Raw genomic sequence first — 27,598 nt, forward strand, 5'->3', positions numbered from 1 at the left:
TATCTATAAAAATATTTTTATTAGAAAATATTTAATCAATATGCTACAATATACTTTAACAGCCACTTATACAAAGCAAAATGACCTATCAGCCATTCATCCATTACAATAAATCAAAAAAAAAAAGAAAAAGAAAAAGAAAAAAAAAAAATACACAAGCAATGTTCAAAAAAATAGACAAGAGAAATATCTACTATCCTCTATGGATACATTCAGTTACTATATCTAACATACAGTTCTGTATCTATGCATATGTAATGCAAGGTGTGAATGATCTTCATTCATAAAAACAAACAGAAGCAAATGTAAATATTGCCCATAACTGTTAATCAAAAATGAAAGTTGAAACCCCGTTGGTTGCAATGGGCAAAATATCTTCTGTTTCTTTCTGTGGAATTTTATTTGTCTTAAAATACTATTTGCAAAGTACAGCAAAACACACAGTCTCATTCAATGTAGATTTCTTATCCTTAAAGCCTATATCCAGCACAACCTTTTTGTTTTGTAATATGGAAAAGATTCTAGCTTTTTCCAATCGTATACAAAAAAAAAAAAAAAAGAAGTTTGCTTTGAGTTGGGCTTCGAGTGCCAGTTCTTAAGTGTAGAAACCCGGAGCAACAGTCAGAATCCATCTTGTACAGGTTTGACTTGATACACATTAACTATGATTGGTTAAAAAGATATTTCATGTAAAGCGGACCTAAAGTCTCAGTTTCAAAAACTGCAAGCAGACAGGCTATTTATTGCAGAACAGGCATGCAATGTTTCTTCTGCAATAAAATAAATCTACTCACTTGCTTGTAATCTCCCTTAGAACATACATGGAGCTGTGCAAGTGCAGCTCGATTTACACTCCACTGCAAATTCTGTATGCCAGGATGGCTGAACTCCTTTGCATGCACAGGAGTGACGTCATCTTTCTTTGACTCATGGAGATGGACGCAACCCGAAACACAAAAAGGGCTGGGTAGAAGAGAGCGAAAGACGTAGGACCGTTAAAGGAGAAGTGAGTATTGCAGACTTTAGTTCCACTTTAAGAATAAGAACGCTTTACTGAAAAAGCTGACAGTAGAAAATATGGCCATGCTTTATTTAGTGGCACATTTCCGAGTATAGATGCAGAAACTAAAATCATCGTCTGGATACCAGTCCAAAAATGTCATGATACAAGTTTCCTTTCCTTCTGCTCTCTATGCACATAATGTAAGTCGTTGGCATACTCCGTCATGTGCTAATAAAGGCTTGTTTTTCTCATGATCCTTAGAAATTCTTGTTCATTAATTTCTCCATCCCCATCACGGTCAGCTTCATCAATCATTTCCTAGAACACAAAATATTAAAATTAGTGTCAACACTACAAAACAAACAGTCGTTACATTTCATTAGTAGTTAGAGCAATTATTGCGTATACTCTGGAGACACCTGTATATTGATCTCCAAAGGGGATTGCAACAGATCGCAAGGATAGAGAGGTTTGGAGCAAATGTATCCAGTTAACCCTATATAAAGAAAAAGTTGACGAATATTATCCTGATTAGAGCAGTTAAGCTGGTTTGTTTTTGCAATGTGCTGATTATATTAACTTTTTACCAAGTTGTATTCAGTAGTGTTTTTGCACACTTATTTCACCCCTTGGAACATTCCATGTTTGTAAGTGTAGTGTGAGGTATTTAATTAACATTAAATTAAAATGGATTTACATTTTGAAGAAATGGAAGGGAAGAAGAGGGCTCCAAGACACCCCCCCCACTCACCCATCAGGGGAGATGCTGGGATGGTCACCAAAAGGGGGAAAAATAGAAAACAAATTGCATGGCGCCAATACCCCCACAACTGGTTAGAACTTAGCATTGCCACATAAATTATCAGCTTCCCGACTGGCCTATAGCAGAACTACTGCTACAGGGTGGCAGGGCTGCGCAAAATCATGTGTATATACACGTACACGTGATTTTGTATTTCTGGATAGGGGGCGCACATGCGCCCTACCCAAGCTGCCATTGACGGCTACAGCGGTCGATCACCATGTCCCTGCCAGAGATTCCCCGGCGATCGCCAAAGAACACTGATGGGGGAGAGGTCTGTATGTAAACAATACAGATCTCTCCCCTGTCAGCACCAGCATGCTGCTTTGTATTGCTCTGCATAGCAATACAAAGCAGCGTGCTTACACAGTGAAACACAGCACACAGTTAACACTTTGATCGCCCGAGATGTTAATCCCTTCCTGCCCTGTGTCATTAATAAAGTGTCAGTGCTTTTTATTAGCACTGATCACTGTATTAGTGTCACTGGGGATGTCATTGACAGTTAGTCAGTCCGTCCCCCCCAGTGTCAGAATGCCAATGTCAGGAAGGGGAGTAAATCCTCTGGAGGGCAAGTGCTTATCCTGATCTTAGTCGAAGTGGGGTTTATTTACTAAAGCAGGTTCACTCAGAATCTGGTGCACCTTTGCATGGTAGCCAATCAGCTTCTAACCTCAGATTGATCAATTAAGCTTTAGCAATAAAACCTGGAAGCTGATTGGTTTCTTTACAGCTTTAGTAAATAAACCCCACGGTTTCCTGAGAACGTGGGTGGAGCTACACTGGTGCTGCCCTGAAAGACGACTTACACCAGGTTGCTTTAAATTAACATTTTGAAAAATACCTGCAATTCCTCATCTGTAAGGTTCTCTCCCAATTCCTTAGCAACCCTCTTCAAGTTTTTGAATGAAATTTTTCCTGTGCCATCATCATCAAACAGTCGGAAAGCTTTCATGATTTCCTCTTTAGAGTCCTTATCACTCTGGAAATAAATGGAATAAGACAGTCAGCATTCACTCACATAAAGAAATAATAAGCAGAATGAACATGGTTGCAGGACTTGCCATTTTCTGTGTCATTAGAGCCAAGAAATCTTCAAAATCAATAGTGCCAGAGCCATCCTTATCAATATCAGAGATCATCTTCTTCATTTCTTCTTTCTTTGGCTCAAAACCCAAGGCACGCATAGCAACCTGTGAAGAGGACATATACTAAATCAAATATATTTAACAATAAGCACTTACACACACACACATATACACCTCGGGACTTTTTGTATAGCGAAAAATTTGTAAACCGCCGTTTCCTATAGTAATGCATTGAAAACCAATTAATCCATTCTGAAGGTTTTATTTATTTCAGGTACTTCTATAGCACCGTCAATTTACGCAGTGCTATATATATATATATATATATATATATATATATATATATATATATATATATATTAGTACATTCACATCAGTCCCTAACCCTCAAAGGGTGTACAATCTAAGGTCCCTAACTCACATTCATTCATATATACACATACTATGGACAATTTATACAGGATCCAATTAACTTACCTGTATGTCTTTGGAGTGTGGGAGGAAACCGGAGTACCCGGAGGAAACCCACGCAGGCACAGGGGGAACATGCAAACTCCAGGCAGGTGGTGCCATGGTTGGGATTCGAACCAACGACCCTAGTACTGCCAGGTGGAAGTGCTAACCACTAAGCCACTGTGCCGCCCCAAAGTAAGAAAAAATTAAACCCTACTAAAATACCGCATTAGTTATTTTTATCAAGTCATGTGGTATTTTAGTAGTGACAACCATGTGTTAATATTTCAGCTGTCAGCAGGGTTCCACACGGATAGCTGAATGTAAAAGAAAGAATTCCCAACAATTAAAAAGAAGAAGAAAAAAAAAAAAAAATGGCGTGGGGTTCCCCCTCCTATCAATACCAAGCCCTTCAGGTCTGGAATGGATTTTGAGGGGAACTCCCATGGCAAAAAACTTAAGGATGGCGTAGGGGTCCCCCCCAAAATCCATACCAGACTGTTATCAGAGCATGCAGTCCAGCTGTTCAGCAGGGGGAGGGAGGGGGGGGGGGTGTGTGGGGGAAGCGAGCGAGTGCCCTCCCCCCTCCTGAACCATACCGAACCACATGCCCTCAACAAGTGGGGGGTGATTTGGGGCAGGGAGGGCTCCCCCCCAAAAGCACCTTGTCCTGATGTTGGGGACAAGGGCCTCTTCCCCACAACCTTGGCCGGTGGTTGTGGGGTCTGTGGGCTGGGGGCTTATCGGAATCTGGAAGCCCCCTTTAACAAGGTATGGGGTACATGGTTCCGCTACTCATTTACGAAAGACAAAAAGTGTAGTGTGAATAAAGACAGGACACGGTCTTTGACAAGTCCTTTATTAAATATTCTTTATAAACTAAAAGAATGTCCCCCCCCGCAGTAGATCCAATGTCAAACACGATGTCCGCCGCCGACCCAAAAAAAGAAGAAGAAAAAAAAAAAAAAAGGTTCCGCTCCCGGCGATGGCTCCCGGCTATCTGCCTCTGAGCTAGCTTGACAGTTCTTAAATATGTAAGGAGCGGGGCCACCCAGTGACATCACATGATTACGCCACAAGGAGGTGGGGTACACACGTGATGTCACCAGGTGACGCCGCCCCTTACATATTTAAGAACTGTCAAGCCAGCGGAGCAGGCAGACAGAGGGAGCCAGCGTCGGGAGCAGAGCCTTTTTTTAAAAAAAATTTTTGGGGGTCGGCGGCGGACATCATGATTGACGTTGGATCTACTGCGGGGGGCATTCTTTTCGTTTTTTTCTTTTAATAAAAGGACTTGTCAAAGACCTGTCTTTTTTCACACTACACTTTTTGTGAATGAGTAGCGGGACCATGTACCCCATACTCATTTACATGGGGGGGGGGGGGATCTGGGGGCTTCCAGATTCCGAAAAGCACCCAGCCCGCAGACCCCCCACCACCACCAGCTCACCCACCTTCTTTCCTGACCTGCATGCTCGGACAAGGGTCTGGTATGGATCTTGGGGGGGACCCCCACAATTTTTTTAAAATTTTGTCTTGGGGGTTCCCCTCAAAACCCATACCAGACCCGAAGGGCTTGGTATGAATGGAGGGGGGGACCCCACGACGTTGTTTTATTTATTATGGTGCCGGTTTTTAAATTGAATTACCGCTTTTTTTTTTTTCTTCACTATAGCTCAGAGATTCAGCTGTCACTTTCCCCCCCAGCTAGAAGAAAGTTTCCTTTTAGTTTATTTCCTGGAGTAAAAGAAACAATGTTTCCTTTTAGTTTCTTAAAAGAAACAAAAAAGTTCCCTTTAAGTGACAGCTAATTCGGTGAGCTATAGTGAAGAAAAAAAAAACAAAAACCTGGCAATTGCAGTTAAAAATCGGCACCAACATACACTTCGTCTTGCGAAAAAAATTCATTAAAATATTTGTAAACCAAGGCATTATTTTCAATGGATTTTCATTTGTAAACCGAAAACCTGTGTGTTATATATATATATATATATATAAATAAATAAATTTTATAAAAGTACTTTCAACTGCTGTGTTAGCAACGAGCCATATGTTTGGTATGAAGTCACATATGAAATACAAGTGTGCTCAAAACACTCCAACTTCACAGTGGCACGGACCAAGTTTCAACAACATAAAAAGTAACATCCTCCAATGGTACAGTAAGATAACCCAAAATCGATTAATAAAAAAGCCACTCACATATGAAAATTAAAAAATAAATAAAATGATGCACAAGTGTATGGTGTTGGGAGGAAATGCAGCACATTTCTTTGCACAAGTTTATGGACTACTTAAGGATTTTTTTTATTGAATAGGATTTTCTATGCAACTCATTGATTACCAATTATTGAAATTTGTTCACACTGAAGCTGGGGTGTTTAAATTGACACACTCTTATTTCATGTGTGATTACTAATAAAGGTGCCAGCAGTGATTTATATTGTTCTTTGAGTTCTGAGTGTGGTTAAACTACACTTTTGTGCTAATGGTGACATACTTTTTTATAATAATTGCATAGTCCTTTGTAGTGCTGGGTTTATTTATTTTAGTTCATAGGTTTCATATTTTTACTACAATTTGCTACAGGCTATAGCCTGTAGTTCCCAAATTGTACCTCTCTGAACCTAAACTGTTCCCCATTCTACACGCCAGAGGAGAATCCCATACTGAGGGATCATGATAGCAGTGCTTTCCTCTATGCATAAATGTAAAAAAAAATAAAAATAAAAATGGTAGATTATAATTTTTTTTAAAGAGCAAAGGACTAAAATAAATAGTTACAAGGGGGTTCAAGCAAATATCAGGCTGGTGACAGACAAGCGGACGTTAGCTTGATATTAGGAAAATTAATGTTTGTGTCCAGAAAAAGAATAAAAAAAAAAAAAAAAAAAAAAAAAGCCTGCATGCATATTAAAAAGGTAGGGACCAAATTAGGAAAACACTGGGATTAAAAACAGTTTTGGTTGCAATTTTCCTATCTGGTAATAGCAAACAAGACCCTCTTCTTTGTATGTTTTGCATGTATGTTTAAAACTCCCAAGCTGGGAGATGGACGCGCTATAGAGAAAGCTCCGTCCATCCGCCAGCACTGAAGCGACACACACTGACCCCAGGGAGAGAAAAAAGCACACTCACCTAGCTGAAGTGTGCCCGCATCCCACTAGACATGCCCCGCAGGAGAAAGAGCCCGGGGCAACCAGGGAAATTGACGAAATTCTTCCCGGCCATCATGTCGGGATCCCAAGATGGAGCCCGCAATAATGACAGACAGGGAGTCAGCAGCGGCCACGAGGAGGACTACAGGGCTCAGCAAATGGATCCCAGGCTGCAGCATCCGTTATATCCTGGTGAGTTGTCACCCCCACTGTCCCCCACGACTAGCAGCCCAGCCAAATCTCAGCCACGACTGGACCGAGACCCTGACCCCTCATACCAGGCCCTCAACCTCCCACCTCAGCCAGCTCATACAGTCCTGCCTGACATAGACGCATTTCCTGCGTCAGATCAACCGCTGACAGAAATATGCATGAAAAACATGCTTACGTCATTGCGACAAACCCTGCACAACGACATCTCCGCACCACTAAACCAACTTACTACCCTAGTGCACCGACATGAACGCAGAAACCCACCACCACTCCCATCATCTCATGTAAATCTCCGATTACATGCAGATTTATCCAAAGCCACACTTCTCAACAGGAAAAAAAATGATATCCGTAACCAAAGCCTTAAGAAACCATGGTATAGCATATCAATGGGGTTTCCCCACAAAACTATCGGTACGGCACCAAGGCAGGATCTTTACTATCAGAAATCTAGAGGCTGGCCTAGACCTTCTCAAAGCCTGGAACATCTTACCTTCAGATCCGCAGGGGACTGCATCTAGCTCCATCCAGAACATGGAGGCATCTTAGCGGGTGTAACAACACACTCCGCACTTAAACACTTCTATACCTCTCCCCGAAGGTCACTATCCAATACCCGAATTTCTGGCGATCGGCCCAGACCTAATGACTTTCGATCTACAAGATTATAAGTGGCATGACCCCTTAGGCGGTCAGAGCCCGTTCAAACTCCCCATTTTTGAAGTAGCTATACAAGCTACACAGTTTACTTGCATTGTACGCAATTGTTTTTTTATGGTTCTTTACATCCCCACCTTTTTCCCACCCCGACACCATCAGCTACCCATCTGTAACACAAGATTTGAAACCCTTGAATTTTCATGGAACACGCACTCTACCTCTCCTATCGAGCCTAATCCATCCTGCAGCTATACTACTACTCTCCATCTCAGAGAGACGCTTCTTGAACCTAGATTCTCCCAAACAACATCCCAACTAAACATATTGCCAGAAAAAATACTTATCAATGGTTACCATCACATCTCTTAACGTACGAGGCCTAAACTCCCCTTTCAGAGATCGATGCTCTCTAGAGAAGCCCGGAAATCTCAAGCGGACATACTTTTTATATAAGAAACCCACTTTACTGCAGAAAAGACACCCAAGCTATTTCTCCACCGTTTTTCTCAGCTATTTATGGCAACCAATACCAAGAAGAAAAATGGAGTTATTATTGCCATCAATGACTCTCTTTCATTCCACACCATCTCCAACACAGCCGACCTACAAGGGCGCTACCTTATCTTGGTATGCCAAATAAATGGCATTACCTTTACCCTGGTGAACATATACGGCCCAAACAGCAAACAGATGCATTTCTACTGTAAACTCTACAAACTCATCTCCTATCATAAACAAGGCAGACTCATCATTGGTGGGGATTTAAACATCTTGAGTAACCCACTTATAGACTCGTCTTCCAATAAGAAATCCACCAACCTTGGACTTTAACCGTTTCCTGCATGACCATGACCTATACGACATCTGGAGATGCCAACATGGCACCGAGAGAGACTATACCTACTATTCACCCCCTCACCTTTCATACTCAAGAATTGATATGTTCGTTACCGACAAATGGACACTACAACACGTGTCATCTTCCAATATTGGAACCATAACCTGGTCAGACCATGCTTAATATATCCTTGGACGATAATCGACGTCCGGCAATCCCGCCCATTTGGAGACTTAATTCCTCACTCCTGAAAGTCCCAGAAAACCAGAAGCATATACTAGATGCAGACAAGCTCTTCTTTGAAACGAACACTACCCCTGATATTTCTATTACTACACTTTGGTCAGCATACAAAGCCTACATGAGAGGTATCCTCATACAATTAAATTCCCATATCAAAAAACAGCGGTCCCAATAAATTGACCAACTATTGACCTCCATCCACTTAAACGAAGAGATCAACAAACAGAACCCAAACCCTTCCACATCCGCGGCCCTAAACCTGGATAGGAACAAATTACGCACCATCCTACTCCATACTTATGACACTAATCTCCAAAAAACAAATTTTACGCGCTTGGCAATAAAACAAACTCTCTCCTCACTAAAATCATCAAACAAAAACGACTTAAAACTAAAATGTCCACAATCCAACACCCTACCTCACACACCCCAATGTCAAACCCTCAGGATATAGCCAACGCTTTTGCGTCTTATTACCAGAACCTATACAATATAAAAGATGACCCGAAATACAACCGAACCAACAATTCCCTCTACTGAAAATTTCCTAGAAGGCACCAATCTCCCCCAGCTTACCCCATCCCAACTGGATTCCCTTTCTGGGCCGATCTCACCTACAGAGATTGGGAAAACCATAGATACACTACCCCTGAACAAATCACGGGGAACGATGGCTTCACTAATGAATTTTACAAAACATTCGCACCTAACCTTAAGCCACACCTCTCTGCCCTATACAATCACGTAGCCTCTAATGGGGAATTCCCCTTTGACATGCTACAATCAATAATCACCACGATCCCGAAACCGGGTAAAGACCCCCAGTTAGTCCAGAATTACAGACCGATCTCATTACTCAACACGGATCTAAAAATATATGCCAAAATAATTGCCCAACGATTGCTCCCATATCTACCTACACTAATCCACCCAGACCAAGTGGGATTTATATCTGGTAGACAGGCTCCAGATGCTACTAGACGAATTATATCACTACTACACCATCTTGAATCAGACAACCAACCCTCACTCCTATCACTCGATGCGGAAAAAGCATTTGACCGAATCCACTGGCAATTCATGACACTAACACTCCAAAAGTATGGAATAACAGACTGGTTGCTGTCGGCGATCCTATCCCTCTACTCCAAACCCTCCGCCAGAGTACTTACCAACGGCACACTTTCACAACCTTTCCACATATCCAATGGAACCAGGCAAGGTTGCCCTCTTTCCCCTATAATTTTTGCCTTACTCATTGAACCACTAGCATCCAACCTTAGAAATGACCCTAATTTTACAAGAATTAATTTTCTTAAAAACGAACACAAAATTAGTCTCTTCGCAGACGACATTATTCTAATGGTCACAAACCCCTATAAGTCACTCCAATTTATACGCACACATATCCACAACTACGCAGCAGTCTCATACTACAAACTCAACGAACCCAAATCATCTATACTAAACCTTTATACGCCCACCGTAACCCAAAACCTACTCTCCAAACAGTTCCCCTTTAAGTGGGAAAAACATAGTATCCCTTATCTGGGGATTAAACTCACTGCCAATACTAACCAACTTTACACGGCTAATTTCAAACCATTACTTGACACAATCCCACAGGAGCTCAGAAGCTTACGCACAACCACGCTGTTGACATTAGGCAGAATAGCAACCCTCAAAATGTGCGTACTACCAAAAATACTCTATATTTTTCGCACACTTCCTATCCCAGCCCCTCTCACCTTCTTTTCTAAACTTCAAAAAATCCTGAACAAATTCCTATGGAATTCAAAATGACCCAGATGTACCACAAACCTCCTAATACGTCCACCCTCCAGAGGTGGAGCTGGTCTCCCTCATCTAAAATCGTATTACCAAGCCGTCCTACTGGACCAGCTCTTCTTCTGGTGGCACCCTACTTCTGAAAAAATATGGATCACTATGGAAACTTCCTTGTACCTCCCACACACGTTAACAGACGTATTATTTATACCCCGAACAGCTCAGTCTAAACTCCTACATAAACATCCCAGCATACAAGCTTCTTTGACGGCCTGGCACGACTTCTTAGTTTACACTCAATCACACAAAGGACAACCTACGAACCCCTACTCCACTTTCATCCCTGCACTTCATCTCTCCTTTGTTAAATCTGAAGTCATGGAAAGCTTTTGGTATACATTATATCCAAGACATTTATAACACGCACAAACTAGTGTCTTTCCAGACCGCTCAAGAGAAATTTCATCATCCTGACAAGGAACAATTCACCTATATACGAATAACCCACTCACTTCACAAAACAAACATACCACTCGAAATAGAAATCCCTGCTACCGCACACCAATTTTTTCATAGGACTAAATACCCAAAGAAAGGAATCTCAACTTTCTACACACTTCTAATTGAAGCGCAATTCATCACACATACTTCATCCCTAACCAATTGGGAAAAAAAACCTTCTCCTTCCAACAACCCCACATACATGGGAAAAATCATTTACCACCACTTTTAAAGCTTCGAAATGTAGTTCCCATTGGGAAACATATTTGAAAATTCTCCATGAATGGTATCTAACCCCTGCTAAATTATCCATTTACTACCCTCAACTGTCACAGGCCTGCTGGAGACACTGCAGAGAAACTGGCTCACTCCTTCATCTACTCTGGACATGTAAGTCCCTCAAGTCCTACTGGAACAAAGTTTTCCAAATAATCTCCTCAATTGCAGGAACGCCAGCAACCCCAAACCCGGCCTTAGCTCTCCTCCACATCGGAATAGATAAATTTCCTACAAGCTCACGCATCATTATCATACACATTTTAGCAGCCGCAAAGACTAACATTACCAAATTGTGGCGATCTATCGCCTCTCCCCTTCTGTCTTGCCTCGTAGCTGATATCAATCTCCAATGCGAGATGGAAAGAAGAACAGCCCTTCACAACTCCTCATACCACAAATTTACAGTACATTGGTCTCGATGGTTAAACCACCCCAATTGCTCACTAAAATGATTACTACTATAAACTGTTATAATATATTTTATCCCTGCTGCAATGGTGCCTTCCCTCCTTTCCCTTACCCCCTACCCAGTGTTCCTACCTAAGTTCAATTTACTTGTTTCCTAATATGGTTCACAAAACAATGAGTATACCTCTCATGTAAATGTGATTAAGATATATAGATTCCCCAGCCAAATGGTGGGGACTATCCATTCTCTTTTACCATTACCATGTACTACACTATTCAAATGTGAACCATTCCACGTGATTGTTTGTATATAATGTTCATATGTTAAAACCTTTCAATAAAAATTATTTGAAATAAAACTCCCAAGCTTAAACCACACCAGCTGAAATAGTAAGTAGAATGATCAAATCCTTTCCCGCTCCTCTATATTATTATTATTATACAGTATTTATAAAGCGCCAATAGTTCGCTCAGCGCTGTACATTACAAAGGGGGACAGAACACGTGACAGAACAATACCAATACAATGCACAACATGAGGGGATTGAGGGCCCTGCTCTTTTGAGCCTACAATCTAGGAGTATGGGGGCAATACAGATTTTCCATTAGGAAGAAACAGTATGAAAGCAAACAACTACTGCTGCACTCTCTTTATAAAACCCATAATGCTCTGCAACATCAGGGTCATGGGTGCGCCCTGTATAAATATCAAAACTGAAAAACACATTTTAAAAATTAAACTGAACCTCTTAAAGTGTAGCCTGGATATCACATTGGCTTGAAGCACTTGCAGCACTGTGACCCCCAGTTCGAATTCTGATTAAGACACGATCTGCACGGAGTTTGCATGTTCTCCCTGTTCTTGCATGGATTGCCTTTGAGTAACTTAGTTGGCTACTGTCTAAATTGGCCCTAGTGTGTTTATGTGAAATAGGGACCTTAGATTGCAAGCTCCTTGATGGCAGGGACTGCTGTAAATGTACAGTATGTGTAAACAGATCTCCCTATAAATATTTGTAAGTGGCATATAAAGTTGAGGTGGTGGTAGAAAAGCTTTATAAGATCCCCTCATAGAACGTTTTACCAGCAAATGTGGCACAGGGGTCCATTAGGCCCCTTTCACACGGGCAGTTAGATTTCAGCTTTTAGCTGCGGTTAGGGGAACCTATTTACAGCAGCTAAATGCAGACAATGCATCCCTATGGCTCCATTCACTGCAGTTAGCAACGTTTTCATAACATATGGTTTTATGCGTTTAGAAAAAATAAAGTTGACAGCGTCCAGGAGCGATGTACCGCAGCTATCTGTACATAAAACGCAGTTAATAATAATAATCGCAGTACAAAGATAAAATAAGTAAACCGTTGCTATAGAAGAGGCAAGAATTTACTACCGCAGCTAAATGCACCTGCATGTAAACGCACGTAATCGCAATTTACAACCACAAGTGATCTCTGTGCCAGGAGTGTTGGAATTTCAAAATAAAAAAAAAAAAAAACATGCATTTACAAGCGGCAGAACAACCGACCGTGTGAAAGAGGCCACACAGTTTGAAATGTGTCTAATTGTGTTGTGCAAATAGGGAATTTTGACAAAGAAAAGCCTCCCTCGGAGTTTACCAGCTAGTATTTATAAAAGAACTCTGGCTAGCTGGAGCACAGTTCTTCTTTCTAAACTGCAATGACAGATTGTATTTAGAGAATCTGTTGCTTACCTTTAATTCCTTGACATCAATTGTGCCAGTTCCATCTGTATCAAACAAGTCAAATGCTTCACGGATTTCTTGCTTTTGTTCTTCTGTTAATTCGGGTTTTGCTCCAGTTTTCTTGCGTTGGGCAGCACCCAGGCCAGGTCTTCGCACTGATGCCTTAGACAAAAATTAAAAAATGAAAACATTTAGCTATTATTTCACAATTACCATCCATATTCTAGACGCTTATAACTCGCACACATCCCCTCCTAATACAAGGTAAGCATTTATATCTTGACTGTCAAGATATGTTTCTAGGCTTGGGAGCGCCATGTCAGAGCTGATGGAGCTACAAGACCCAACTTGTTCTACAGGCAACGATGGCAACCTGAAGACTCTGATCTACAAAGAAATGTCCAGTTTTGTGCTTATCAAATAAACAGAACAGAATCCATGCAGCTGTGAATAAAACCAATCCAGAACTCAGCCATTGTAAAACATAGGAGAACATTGTTACCATCATTCCGGGATACATCGGCCGTACAGGTGGAATAAACAAACGTGGAGGGTGAACGGTGTGGGAATCACTAAATACTGATGAGGAGGATCCCATATTGACTCAGTGCTGTGCTACGTTCATTTATACTGGTATACGGATGCTCTGCTGACTTGGGAAGAACTGCTCCATGACTCATCCCTTGAGGGTCAATAACTCCTGGCAACAAGTTCCACCGACAGCTCGATTGGTTGCAGCTGTAGCATCCTTTGCAACTACTGACTTGCTTGAATGGCTTCCAAGGGGGGGCTGGGGGGCATAGTGTGCATACAAAGACACAGCCAGATGAAGACAGGGGTCCTAGGTACAATTATCCCAAAATGCGGTGTGGATTAAAGATATAGACATGTAACATCTAGCTATGGAAGATATACTTTGTGTCTAAAAAAGCTCTGATAACACACAGGTTGCAGTAGAACTGTATATAATATCTATCTATCTAGAATGTGATAAGGATGTGGCCAGCACCAGCTATGTAAAAAAACAAATATCTATACACGTAACCAATAACACATACTCGATTGGTTGCAGCTGTAGCTGTACAAGGGGGTTACAGAAATACAGTCAGCAGAACTTTTTTTCTAAAACATTAGAATACTGTACATCCTGTGTTTGATAATAACCCATGCACATCCCCTGAATATAGAGATGCATATAATGAAAGGGATCACTACTGTTCAGCTGGAGGAGTCCCTAGCATACATCAGATGCAGGTTTACATGGGGAAATCAATACCTTGCCATAATAAACTGTCAGCGGATATCCCTCTGTTTGTGTCGGGTTGCATCATCTTTTTCAAATAGATACATTTAAATTATAAAATTAGATACAAGTTATATTAAGATATTTTTTTCTACTCATATTAGTTTGCCATAAAAATACAGCCGATAGTACACTGCAGTGTGATCAAAGAACTCATTCTAATCAGAGATCTCAGTGTAATCATGTAATCTCAATGAAATCAGAATCCAGTGAAATCGCAGCTCCCCATAGAATTGTAGATATTGATGTAACCATAGTTCCCTGTGTTATCTAAGACCTCAATGGAATAATAATGTAATCATAGACCTTGATATAGTAGTAGAACTCAATGTAACCATAGATCTCAATGTAACCATAATGTATACATAGACCGCAGTATAATCATAGCTCTCAATCCAATCGTAGGTAACCTTAGATCCCAGTGTAATCATAGAGCTCAATGCAACCATAGATCCCAGCTCTCATTGTAGTCATAATATAATCATAGATCTAAGTTTATACTTTATTCACAGATATCAGTATAACCATTGATGCCAGTGTAATCACAGGTCTCAATGTAATCACATAAATCAATATATTCACAATGTAAACTTAGATCTCATTGTAATCATAACATAATCATAGATAAGAGAGTAGTCATAATGTAATCGTATATCTCAGTGTAATCATAATGTAATCATAGATGTGAATGTAGTCACAATGTAGTCATAGATGTGAATGTAATCATTCATAGATGTGAGTATAATCACAATGTAACCACTGATGTGAGTGTAGTCGCAACGCAACCATAGATGTGGGTGCAGTCGCAACGTAACCATTCATACATGTGGGTGCAGTCGCAACGTAACCATTCATACATGTGGGTGCAGTCGCAACGTAACCATTCATACATGTGGGTGCAGTCACAACGTAACCATTCATAGATGTGGGTGCAGTCACAACGTAACCATTCATACATGTGGGTGCAGTCACAACGTAACCATTCATACATGTGGGTGCAGTCACAACGTAACCATTCATAGATGTGAGTGCAGTCACAATGTAACCATTCATAGATGTGAGTGCAGTCACAATGTAACCATTCATAGATGTGAGTGCAGTCGCAACGTAACCATTCATAGATGTGGGTGCAGTCACAATGTAACCACTGATGTGAGTGTAGATGAGGAGGCAGCTCCTGTACACGGCCATAATGACGCTGCAATCCAACAGGCTCCACACACAGGCTCTGGCCATCAGTGCCCTGTACTTCCATTGCAGGCGATAAGACTCACCATTTCTTGTAGAGCAGCCGTCCTCCCAATGTACAGACGATCGGACAGTCCTCCTAGCACTGGCTGCAGGGACACTCTGTTACTGGGATACGGGCCCAACACACGCTTACCCTGGGGAGGCGCCTGTCGCTTTGCTCCCGCCCCGTCCCTCGTGTTCACGTCTTGGTGCGGAAACAATAGGCGCCCGATGTGCCCGCCATACCAGGATGAACGTTAGCACAACAGACGCTTATTACAGGGTGTCCATGGCAACACCCCGCCCACTCAGCCAGCAGCACGCAGGCCTGAGCTGTTTTCTCCTACATGTGTTAGGTTTAAGCAGAGACCGCCCCTTTGCTGGCTGATAGGGGGCGGAGTGTGGTCGGAGCATGGAGGAAGCAGTTGGGATGAGTGGATTAGACAGAGTGAACGTACTGAACAGGTCAGTGTGGGGCGTTCATATGTGATAGTGTACGGTACATATATCGTATGCACAGATATAGGCGAGGACCTGTAGTCACAATGTGTGGTGAGGCTGTCCTGTATGAAGGAGGCAACCATGACTTGTGGAATTTAATTTCATTACTACATGGCAGCTTCACCTGTGTGTGCTATACAGCCTAGTGTTTTTACAATGAGCAGACCCCATGGGATTGCAGACCCCAATGAGCCCCCCTTTTCAGGTGATAATAAATCTCCTGAAATAAAAGGGTAATTAACCACTTGTCTACCAGGCACTTCTACCCCCTTTCTTACCAGGCCAATTACGTGGTCATGCAACATTATACTCATATGACTTTTTTTTTATCTTTTTTTCCTCACAAATACAACTTTCTTTTGGTGGTATTTACTCCCTGCTGGGTGTTTTACTTTTTGCGCTATAAACAAAAGAAGAGCAAAAAAATGTGAAAAAAAAAGTTTCTTTGCTTCTATTATAAAATTTTGCAAACAGGTAATTTTTCTCCTTCCCTGATGTGTGTTGATGAGGCTGCACTGATTGGCAGCACTGATGGGTGCTGATTGGCAGCAGGCACTGATGGGCACGTATAGGTGGCACTGAGGCAGCACGGATAGGCGGCACTGATGATGGGCACTGATAGGCAGCACTAACGAGGCAGCACGGATAGGCGGCACTGATAGGCAGCACTAACGAGGCAGCACGGATAGGCGGCACTGATAGGCAGCACTAATGAGGCAGCATGGATAGGCGGCACGGATAGGCAGCACTAATGAGGCAGCATGGATAGGTGGCACGGATAGGCAGCACTGATGATGGGCACTGATAGGCAGCACTAATGAGGCAGCACGGATAGGCGGCACTGATGATGGGAACGGATAGCTAGCACTAATGAGGCAGCACAGATAGGCAGCACGGATAGGCGGCACTGATAGGCAGCACTAATGAGGCGGCACTAATGAGGCAGCATGGATAGGCGGCACTGATGATGGGCACCGATAGGCAGCAAGGATAGGCGGCGCTGATAGGCAGCACGGATAGGCGGCACTGATAATGGGTACTGATAGGCAGCACGGATAGGCGGCACTGATGATGGGTACTGATAGGCGGCACTGCTGTGCACTGACTGGCGCAACTGCTGGGCAGCACTGACTAGCGGCACAGGTGGGCAGCACTGCTGGGCACTTGTGGGCGGAACTGGTGGGTGGCACTGCTAGGCGCCGATCCCTGCTCTGACAACTGCCAGTTCTCGGCATTATTTTCCACACGCTCTGACAGCATGAGGAAAGTGTAGCCGAGACCCGGCAATTGCATTTCCCGGTGTACAGCGTGTCGTTGGACACTGCTGATCACGTGGTAAAAGGCCGCTGTGATTGGCCTTTTACCACATCACGTGATCAGCTGTGGCTGTGGGACTGTCAGGGCTCCCGGGTATGACCAGAGGTTTGTGACTGACACAGGGAAACGCAGACTTCAGATATGTTATAAACAATGTAATTTATTAACACTAACCATACAAACATAAACGCAGTGCAATACTAAAACATAACACAGTGCAAACAAACCAACCAACCACCCACAGATAACAGTACATACAATGCAAGCGTCGTCAGGCAGGCCGGGTCAATATCAGTCGGGCAGGTAGGTACAGGAGGAGCAAGCGGAGAATGGTCGGGGTCACAGGCCAGGTTCAGCAGGTAGCGGGCAGCGTGGTGCAGAGGAGAATGGTCAGACAAGCCAGGGATCAGAGCAGGGTCAGCAGAGAATCAGACAGGAACAGGATACAGGGCCCAAGAGAAACACAACACCAAGGCAGAGTCTGCAGGTCTGAATGTCCCTTAAATACACCAGTATAATTAGTTCCAGGTGTTTGACTGGCTGCAAGGTTGAGTCTCTGATTGCTGGGAGCACCCGCTGGCCAGCCCTGGTACTGCAGCTCATAAGGCAGCTGAGTCCCACTATTGCTGGCCAGTCCATTCCTGACAGGGACACAGCAATCACGGAGATCGCCGGTGCGCACCCCCGGGGGCACGCAGGAGAGCGTGTTCTGGGAGGACGTCATATGACGGCCTCCCAGAGCTGGCCGGCTGCAGTGCAGCCGTCATTCAGCTACCAGCGGTCAGCAACTAGTTAAAGGAGAAGAATCTCCAAAGCTCTTCTGGCTTTACTTCTCATGTGGATCACCGGGGTGCAGTTCGTTTTGTGCTCCTGTGACCTGTTTTCAGCCGACAGCGGACTGAAGTCCACTGCCGGCCAACGTCCCTCAGCCAATTCTTCCTTTTGCACCAGGGAAGAAAGTGGTCAGTCATAAACTCCACATACTTTGCAGAGGTCATCTTTACACCTTTGGGGACCCAAAAGCTCTGTTCCCATGATTCCTGCCCAAAACATGACTCCACCACTGCCTTTCTGACGTCGCAACATTGTTGGAACAGGGTGGCCGTCCACCAACCATCCACTACTCCATCCATCTGGACCATCCAGGGTTGCACAGCACTCATCAGTGAACAGGACTGTTTGAAAATTAGTCTTCATGTATTTTTCTGCCCAATGCAGCCGTTTCTGCTTGTGAGCATTGGTTAGTGGTGGCCGAATAGAAGGTTTATGCACAGTTGCAAGACTCTGGAGGACTCTACACCTTGATGTCCGTGGGACTCCAGAGGCACCAGCAGCTTCAAATATCTGTTTGCTGCTATGTAATGGTATTTTAGCAGCTGCTCTCTTGGTCCGATGCATGGATCTGGCAGAAATCTTCCTCAATGTGCCTTTATCTGCATGAACCCATCTGTGCTCTGAATCAGCCACAAATCTCTTAATAGTGCGATGATCACACTTACGTTTTCATGAAATATCTAATGTTTTCATACCTTGTTCAAGGCATTGAACTATTTCACTCTTTTTGGCAGCAGAGAGATCCTTTTTCTTCCAAATATTGCTTGAAAATGGTGTTCTGCTTAATAATGTGGAACACCCTCCTTTAGTAGTTTTTCCTTAAATTGGGCTCACCGGCCAATCTAATTATCACAGGTGTCCGAGATTGTTTTCAGTGATCAAAAGAGCCCTGACACACAATGCCATCCATGAGTTAAACTGAAAAACAAAATATTTAATCTTTGTGACACTTAAATAGAATTTGCATAATAATTTGGAACAGGGTGTGTGTGTATGTATGTATGTATGTATATATATATATGTGATTTTGCACAGCCCAGCCGCCCTGTAGTAATAGTTCTGCTATAGGGGGGTCGGGAAGCGGTTAACTATAACAAGGGATGCCAGGGCTCACAATCCCATAGGGCCACTTTATTGCATCCCTGCCATGGCCACTGGGGTGTATTTTCACAGAATTTTAGGCCTGGTTCTCACTTCCTGGACCCTTTTTGAAAATTGTGCAGCGCAGAATCATACGCATGTGCAAAAATCAGGGCTTTTTCTCCAGTGTGTGGGGTACTCCATTAGGAATTAATGGCATCCCCGTGTGTCTGCTAAACAGCAGCAGCAGCAGGTTTCTCACATGCTGCGAATACACGTGATTGTGCACACATTTCTGGCATGCAGTAGTGTGAACATAGCCTTATGGAAAGGTCACGTGTGGTGCGAACTGCCCTCACAGGAAACAAGATATGTTGGCATGTCTTGTGGTCACACAATGCTGGGCACAGCTTCCACTTCAGGCCTAACACACTGGCAGCTGATCTCCAGGCACAACATTTTATTTTTAGATATATTCTCCAACAACCACAAAGAATAGAACTACAATGTAGCAAACACCATTATTAGCATTGACATGAAAGCAGAGCTGTGGGAGGGGCCTAGGAGCCCCACCCACTACAGACTTCCTGCAGACAACTATGGGGGGGATACAAGACTGGTCAACCTGCACAAGCAGAGAGGGAGTAGCAGTGTCTGGCCTTAAAGCAGAGCTAAACCCTTTTATCCTCTACAGGGGCCAGTTTCCTGTTCTTCAGACCTTTGGGTTGCTGGAATGTGGCTGATGGGAAAAATAATGTCTTGGCAAGTATGAGTGGACAATCTCTCAGGTTTGGTGGTCAGTGGGAGTAAAATAATTACATAGCAGCTGTGGTCAGTAGGAGGTGTAATAGTGCGCATTGTTTGTGTCAGTGGGAGAAATAGTGCCCCACTGTTGGTGTCAGTGGGAGAAATAGTGCCCCACTGTTGGTGTCAGTGGGAGAAATAGTGCCCCACTGTTGGTGTCAGTGGGAGAAATAGTGCCCCACTGTTGGTGTCAGTGGGAGAAATAGTGCCCCACTGTTGGTGTCAGTGGGAGAAATAGTGCCCCACTGTTGGTGTCAGTGGGAGAAATAGTGCCCCACTGTTGGTGTCAGTGGGAGAAATAGTGCCCCACTGTTGGTGTCAGTGGGAGAAATAGTGCCCCACTGTTGGTGTCAGTGGGAGAAATAGTGCCCCACTGTTGGTGTCAGTGGGAGAAATAGTGCCCCACTGTTGGTGTCAGTGGGAGAAATAGTGCCCCATTGTTGGTGTCAGTGGGAGGAATAGAGCTCCATCGTTAGTGTCAGTAGGAGGAATAGTGTCCTATCACAAAGCACAGCAAGATGGAAGTAAGAATACGCGTCTTGTATTTAGACAATATTTATCTCGGGTTCAACTTTATTAATCACATGGAAGCGACGTTTTGGAGCCACTTTAGCAGTCAGAAGCAGTGCTTCTTTGCAGCTGGCCCCTTGCATTTCCACCCAATACTGCCACTTAACCTCCCTGGCGGTATTCCCGAGTGTAGCCTGGGGTTAACTGTCAGTACCAGAAGCGGTAACCCCAAGCTACACCCGGCAGTACCCTGCAGCGTTGCTCTGGGATCCCCTCCAGTTTTTACCTTGTCCTGCGCTCTCGCGAAGTCCCCCCTGCAGCGTCCCCGGCCATATCCTCCGGCCGATGCCGGCATCCATCTTCCGGGTTCTGGTCCCTGCGAGCGTTGGGACGTACGGGGGACAGAACCAGCGGGAAATTTTAAAAATTTTAAAATTTGACATTCACTCAATACACTAAATTCTCATAGTATTACATTACTGTATCAAACCATTTCACATACATTTTGTCCCGAGTGCTTTGTCCTGTACCCTTCCTGCATTTTTACTGTTCTTTCTGCATGGAAACTGAGAAACGTCCATGGCATCCAAAAAGCGTCCCTTTAGGTCAAAAGCTGTTTTAGATCAGCTAGAGAACAGCGATAGTAAATTAGAACCACTTGCAGAATTGAGTGATAATGATCCGTGGGGAAATTCGTCATCAGACACTGAAAACGATTTTGTGACTAAGCTCAGTGATGTGCGAACATGGTGCTATATATCAAATTTCAGTGGTTTTAGGTTGGTTGCATTATTGAATTATATTGTATTATTATATTTTTTTATTATTTATGATTTTGTGTTTCAAATTTTATCATACCCGGGATGTTTGGACAGATTTCAGTGAGTTATTACTAAGAATTACAGGCCTACAATAAAAAAAACAACATATTTCCATGCAAAAAATGTACCGCTTTGAGCACAGAAATATTGACACAATCAGACCGCTAGGGAGGTTATTAAACACAGAAGCCCAGTTTCTGTGTTTACAAGTGAAAGCACTCTTCTGCAGCGGCGCTCAAATCCTTCCCTGCTTTGCACATGATGACGGGGGATGGGGTCTGTACTCTAGTCCTGCAACCTGCAGTTCTACTGTAACTTGTATCTTCTCTTTTGTGGAGGAGAGCATGTGTACTGGACAGGGAGGAGAGCATGTGTACTGGAAGGGGAGGAGAGAAGCACTCTGTACTGGACAGGAAGGAGAGCTCTGTTCTGGAAGGGAAGGTGGGAAGAGTGAGAATTCAGGTGGAGAGCCCTGTCCTAAGAAAGAGGAGTGTAAACTGGCCTGTGAGATATGCACTCCTGAACCCTGCAGTCTGTACGCAGTACATTTCTGAACCCTGCACACTATATGTGGCACGCCTTTGAACTCTGCACTCTGTGTGTAGCACACACCTCAACCCTGAACCCCTGAAGAAATCACGTAACCAGTGACACAACATTCCAGGCAGAGCCAGGGGATGGCATTTCCAGTTTGGAATCACTGTAATTGTTTGTGAATGTATATAGACACTGCAGTAGTGTTTTACTACAATGCAAAATCGTGTCCCATTGACTTCAATGCAAATTGGGCCTCATTGACTTCAATGCAAAATGGAGTTCCATTAACTTCAATGCAAAAACGCCCCCTATTAACTTTAACCTCCCTAGCGGTCTGATTATGTCAGCATTTCTGTGTTCAAAGTGGTGCATTGTTTTCAATGGAAATATGTTGCTTTTGTATTGTAGGCCTGTAATTCTTAGGAATAACTCACTGAAATCTGTCTGAACAAGAGTCTAGTAAACATCCCGGTTATGATAAAATTTGAAACACAAAGTCATAAATTATAATATAAATAATCATAAAAAATATTATAATAATACATTTAATTCAATAATATAATCAAACCAAAAACACTGAAATATGAAATAGAGCACCAAGTTCGCACATCACTGATCTTAGTCGCAAAATCGTTTTCAGTGTCTGATGACGAATTTCCCCACGAATCATCACTCAATTCTGCAAGTAGTTCTAATTTGCTATCGGTGTTCTCTAGCTGGTCTAAAACTATTTTTGCCCTAAAGGGACGCTTTTTGGACGCCATGGACATTTCTCAGTTTCCAGGCAGAAAGAACAGTAAAAATGCAGGCAGGGCACAGGACAAAGCACTAGGGACAAAATGTATGTGGAATGGTTTGATACAGTAATGTAATCCTATAAGATTTTAGTGTATTGAGTGAATGTCAAATTTTTACAATTCCCGCTGGTTCTGTCCCCCGTACGTCCCTACGCTCACAGGGAACGGAATCTGGAAGATGGATGCTGGCATCGGCTGGAGGAGATGGCTGCAGGGGGGACATCGCCGGACCACAGGACAAGGTAAGTGTTGGAGGGATCCCAGAGCAATGCTGCAGGGCAATCCGGAGTGTAGCTGGGGGTTACCGCTTCTGGTACTGAAAGTTAACCCTGAGCTACACTTGGAAATATCACCAGGGAGGTTAATGCAAAATCACGTCTCATTGACTTCAGTGCAAAATCACGTCTCATTGACTTCAGTGCAAAATCACGTCTCATTGTCTTCAATGTAAAAACGCCCCCTATTGACTTCAATGCAAAAACGCCCCCCCCATTGACTTCAATATAAAAAATCCTGCCCAATAGCAATCCTATCTGAACACTTATCTCTGCATGCCACTCTACTCTATCGCTGACTAGTCTGGAACACCTCACTACAAATTTGCACAGGACCCTCTTTGTAATGGCTCTCAAACACATTGCATGTAAAACACATCTGTGTGAACCAGCTCAATAGGAATACATAATATTTAGTCCACCATGCGGCCTTGCGAATCTGTGAATTTGACAATGCATCCAGAATGGCATATGTGTGAACCAGGGTGGCTCCATTCACATCTTGGTGTTTTGGGATCATGGCAGAATTGCTGTGATGACGAAGTACAGGTTCAGGTGCCATTCTTTTCAATGGCACCTGAAACGGGGTGTGGTTTTGTCGTGATTGTCACGCAGCAAATCACATCATGTGAAGCTTTGCCACCCAAACAATGCCTTGCCCTGGGTGATGACAACCCATGCTACGCTAAAAAAACCTGGCTTGTAAGTTTTTAGCTGGCTCCTAGATTCAAAGTAAATTTGTCAAGCCCTGCTTTATGGTAATAATGTATAAGTAGTCCCTTATTTTTTTTTTTTTTTTAAATTTGAGCACCATCCTCAACCATTGTCAGAGGGGGTAACCTCTTAAAGGGACCTACACAAAAGTGGGTCTGAATCCAAGAGCCAGTGAGGAGAGCAAACTCAATCCACGAGAGAGGATTAAGTGCAGTAAGACCTATATGCAATATGGGTCCAAGACAGAGGTGAACCAATAAATCACGTAACGTGAAGCACTGATAAATATGGAGAATGAAGTGTGGTACGAATTGAAATTGGTACGCACATGGTTTCACTAAAGGCTGTGGAGGTATCTACATGGGAGCAGTGACAATCGTTAATAGCATTTGTTGTGCAAGAGGCACGTAGGACAGATTAATGTGTACCCTTTTGCTGCCACCCACTGAAGTAACACACCCTCACTTTCCAAACCTCTATATTTCACGGATTCTCTCTTGTCTCATGGCTCTATAGGGTTATATAGGGTTCTACTGTGCATGTGGAAACCAAGTTAAGTAGCTGGCACAAAGTGTGTAAACATTGTAGAGGGCTTGGGTAGGAATACAAAATCCTTAAGTACAGAGTTTTGGATGGGACAGAGCGAAAAGGTAACAAAACTTTTCTCTGCTCTTTACATCCCGGTCACATCGGGTGCAATTTGGCATGCGATTTGCCAAGTATGCACCCTATTGTCCACTATTAGAGTGGTCATATCGGTGCGGTTCCGACTTGGTTGGAGCTCCACCAATTTCTAAAGTAGTGCGTGCACTACTTTTGTTGCAATTTGCATAGACATCTGTGTCAGATGTCTTGCAAATCGCAACTGAAATCGGCAGCTCATCCGATTTTGAAATTGTGCGACTTCACTGTAAGTCTCATGATTTCAAAATCGGCTTTGATGTGACTGGGGGCTAAAAGTGAATATCACTATTCTTGAAGACACTTTTAAAGTCTGGACTGAAAACGATCATAGTAATAATAAAAACTGTAAAATCAATTGTAACATACTGAAAAAGGTTATTTACAGTGTTTATTAATTGTATTCTGTTTAAACACAGGTATAAGTTGCAAGCCATACAGGGACTATGGCAATCAGAACTCACATTGGACTTAAAGAGTTATGTGACCTGTCATCTTCAGTAAAGTCCTTCCTTGGACCTCTTAAATCATACAAGTTTATATACGACCAAGATACCCAAGAGAGTTCTATAACTTGCTCAGCTTTTCGCCTTTTGGGGAATCTAGACTTAACAGGTGCAGTTGGTCAACTTCTTTATGAAACTATTCAAGCCCACCATAAGACATACAAAACTGGTACAACATCATTGCTTTTTCTTGTTGGAGCTTGGAGCAAAGCTGTATTGGAATGTCTTGATCAAGGAGTTCCTGTTTCACTGGTTGTTTCAATAATGCTAGAAGGACTTAACTCTTGTATTGAAATAGTTGAATCCTTACACATAAAACTTGAGCGTGTACTTGTAACTAACCTAAATTCTAATAATCAGATACTTGCAAGAGATGACAGCAATGATTGTATTCCAAGTAGCAAAAATCACTCCGTTTCCTGCATGGATCAACCTGTTGTTACATCTGGTTTTCATCATTCAGATCACCTGCCTAAAAACAGGATGCAAATGCAATTTACTCATACTCAAACAGGATTCTTAAGAGGCCAGGCTTGTCAAATGAATAGGCTCTCTCATAGCAGACACTTCTCAGTCTCAAACAGAAGCGGCTTTCACAGTTCCGGATCAACACTTCCCACCAATAATCATACTTTAATGGGTTTGACACGATCTTTAAGTCATGGAAGTTTGGAAGCCATGAATCTTGTGGAAGAGGCCGTTCGTCATCTCTGTGAAAGTGCTGAGACACAATCTGTCACTAAGAATTTCTTTCAGGCATCGTGGCTTGAACTTTGTTTTTTAAAAGGTCAATCAGAGGCGTTCTCAAATGCTTCCTTGGGGTACACTACTTTAGTGACTGCAGAAAATTATGCTTTGGTCAAAAACTTAGAGGACAAATCTTTGAAAGTCCTTCTTGTGGATGGAGACGTGACTGAGAATTATCGGCATGTAGGTTTCAACAAGGCAACAAATGTGAGGTCAATAGCTGAGTTTAAAAGTAGTGAGAAAAGTGAACGTGATCACTCCTGGATAAATACTGTATGTAAGAAAATTATTTATGCTGGTATTGATTTAATTTTAGTAAGAGGTGATGTCTGTCAACAGTTTATGATACAGTGCAGTTGTAGGGGTGTTCTAGTTATCCCTCATGTACAACAAAATGTCCTGCTGGCATTTAGTGAATGCACGGGGGCAGAATCTGTGACATACCTAGCACAGATCAATAGCAACAGCATAGGCTGCAATGTGAATATAAGTATATGCATGCGGGGAAGTTCCATTTTAGAATCTGGTCAGGAGATTGCTGTTAATGTCAAGGCAAAAGGTTTGAATTTTGTCACAGTTGTTGTAAGTTGCAGTTGGTCAGCAAAAGAGGAATTACTGGAAGATGAGTTTTGGGCCTGCACTTATAGATTACACCATGCCCTTTATGACCAAAAAGTATTTCCTGGTGGAGGTGCGGTTGAACTGTTGTGCCTCAACCATCTTAGAAAACTTGAGGAAATGGCTGGAACGTTCAGTTTGGACAGTAAAGGATCTTATCCCTCATCATGGCTTTCTACTACTGCCATACATTACAAAGGTTATATATATAAGTGCCTTGCTGATGGTTTCTTTAAATATATTTCTGTTCTTCTCTGTAACATGGACAAATGCTCTTCAGAGCTGGAAGCAATGACATTTATAAATAATGAACTAAAGATCATTAGAGATTTTTCTTCTCCCTCTTCATATATTGTAAACGAGTATGTCAGAAACCTTGTTTTAGTTGATAGTCAAGAATTTCCCTCATCACATAGACCCAGAGTGTATGATAATGTGGTCCCAAAGCTGGAAGCATGGCGTAGAGCCCTAAATTTGGTTCTGATTGTTCTTCAGTCGGATGCAGAGATCATCACAGGGTCAGCTGCACAGAAGCAGACCGTAAAAGGGAACTTTATAACTGGAGAGCATCTTGTTCTGTAATGTTTGCCATGTTTTAGTGATTAGTGTCCGTATATATGGGCAGTTGTATTAAACAGCCATTTCTCCTGACACATGTTTAGGAATGCCTTAAGAGACAATTAACATATATGCGGATTAGATGTGGTTTGCACCACCTCCAATCTGCATGACGTGAAAAAACATTGCTTCCTATGGTGCCTGTTCACACATGTCCAGCGCACTGCCGGTGCAGATTCAGTGCAGTTTTAAAAAGAGTCATGTCTGATTTCTGAGCAGTGCAGTCCTGTTCAAGTGCGGATTACAGGCTATAGACTTTTATGGGAACCGTTCCTAAACCGCATATGTGTGAACAGGATAAGATCCTGACTTAATCCTGTCCTGAACCTGATGTAAACAAGACGTGAACCTGTGAGCAGCTGCTGTATCAATTAGTTGTGAAACCTGAGCTTCAATCCGCACCGCATATGTGGGAATCAGCTCTTAATGTATACTGTGATAGGCAGCACTGTGCCCTCAATGAAACATTGGGATTCAAAGAAAGGTGCTTGGCTTCGTAGAATCGCAATCCTCAATTAAAGTTGAATATTGCAATAAAAGCTGTTTTTGTTTGTTTTATCTCTTAA

The 27,598-nt window shown here is 42.8% G+C and overlaps 2 protein-coding genes across 2 annotated transcripts; one reads left to right on the forward strand and one right to left on the reverse strand.

Moving 5' to 3' along the window:
- On the reverse strand, positions 1-16,022 carry LOC149467114 (uncharacterized). Its single transcript, XM_089672176.1, has 5 exons — positions 15,717-16,022; positions 13,149-13,301; positions 2,870-2,998; positions 2,650-2,787; positions 1-1,321 (listed from the first exon to the last, which is right to left on the reverse strand). The coding sequence occupies exons 1-5, from the start codon at positions 15,717-15,719 to the stop codon at positions 1,232-1,234; spliced, it is 513 nt and encodes a 170-aa protein (XP_089528302.1). The 5' UTR covers positions 15,720-16,022; the 3' UTR covers positions 1-1,231.
- Positions 16,009-27,598, forward strand: BBS12 (Bardet-Biedl syndrome 12). Its single transcript, XM_089672174.1, has 2 exons — positions 16,009-16,137; positions 24,963-27,598. Exon 2 carries the CDS (start codon positions 24,990-24,992, stop codon positions 26,994-26,996), a length of 2,007 nt encoding a protein of 668 aa, XP_089528300.1. The 5' UTR covers positions 16,009-16,137; positions 24,963-24,989; the 3' UTR covers positions 26,997-27,598.

Source organism: Staurois parvus, unplaced genomic scaffold, assembly GCF_062004578.1.
Source record: "Staurois parvus isolate SC_StPar_1 unplaced genomic scaffold, SC_StPar_1.0 ptg000122l, whole genome shotgun sequence".
Classification (NCBI taxonomy): domain Eukaryota; kingdom Metazoa; phylum Chordata; class Amphibia; order Anura; family Ranidae; genus Staurois; species Staurois parvus.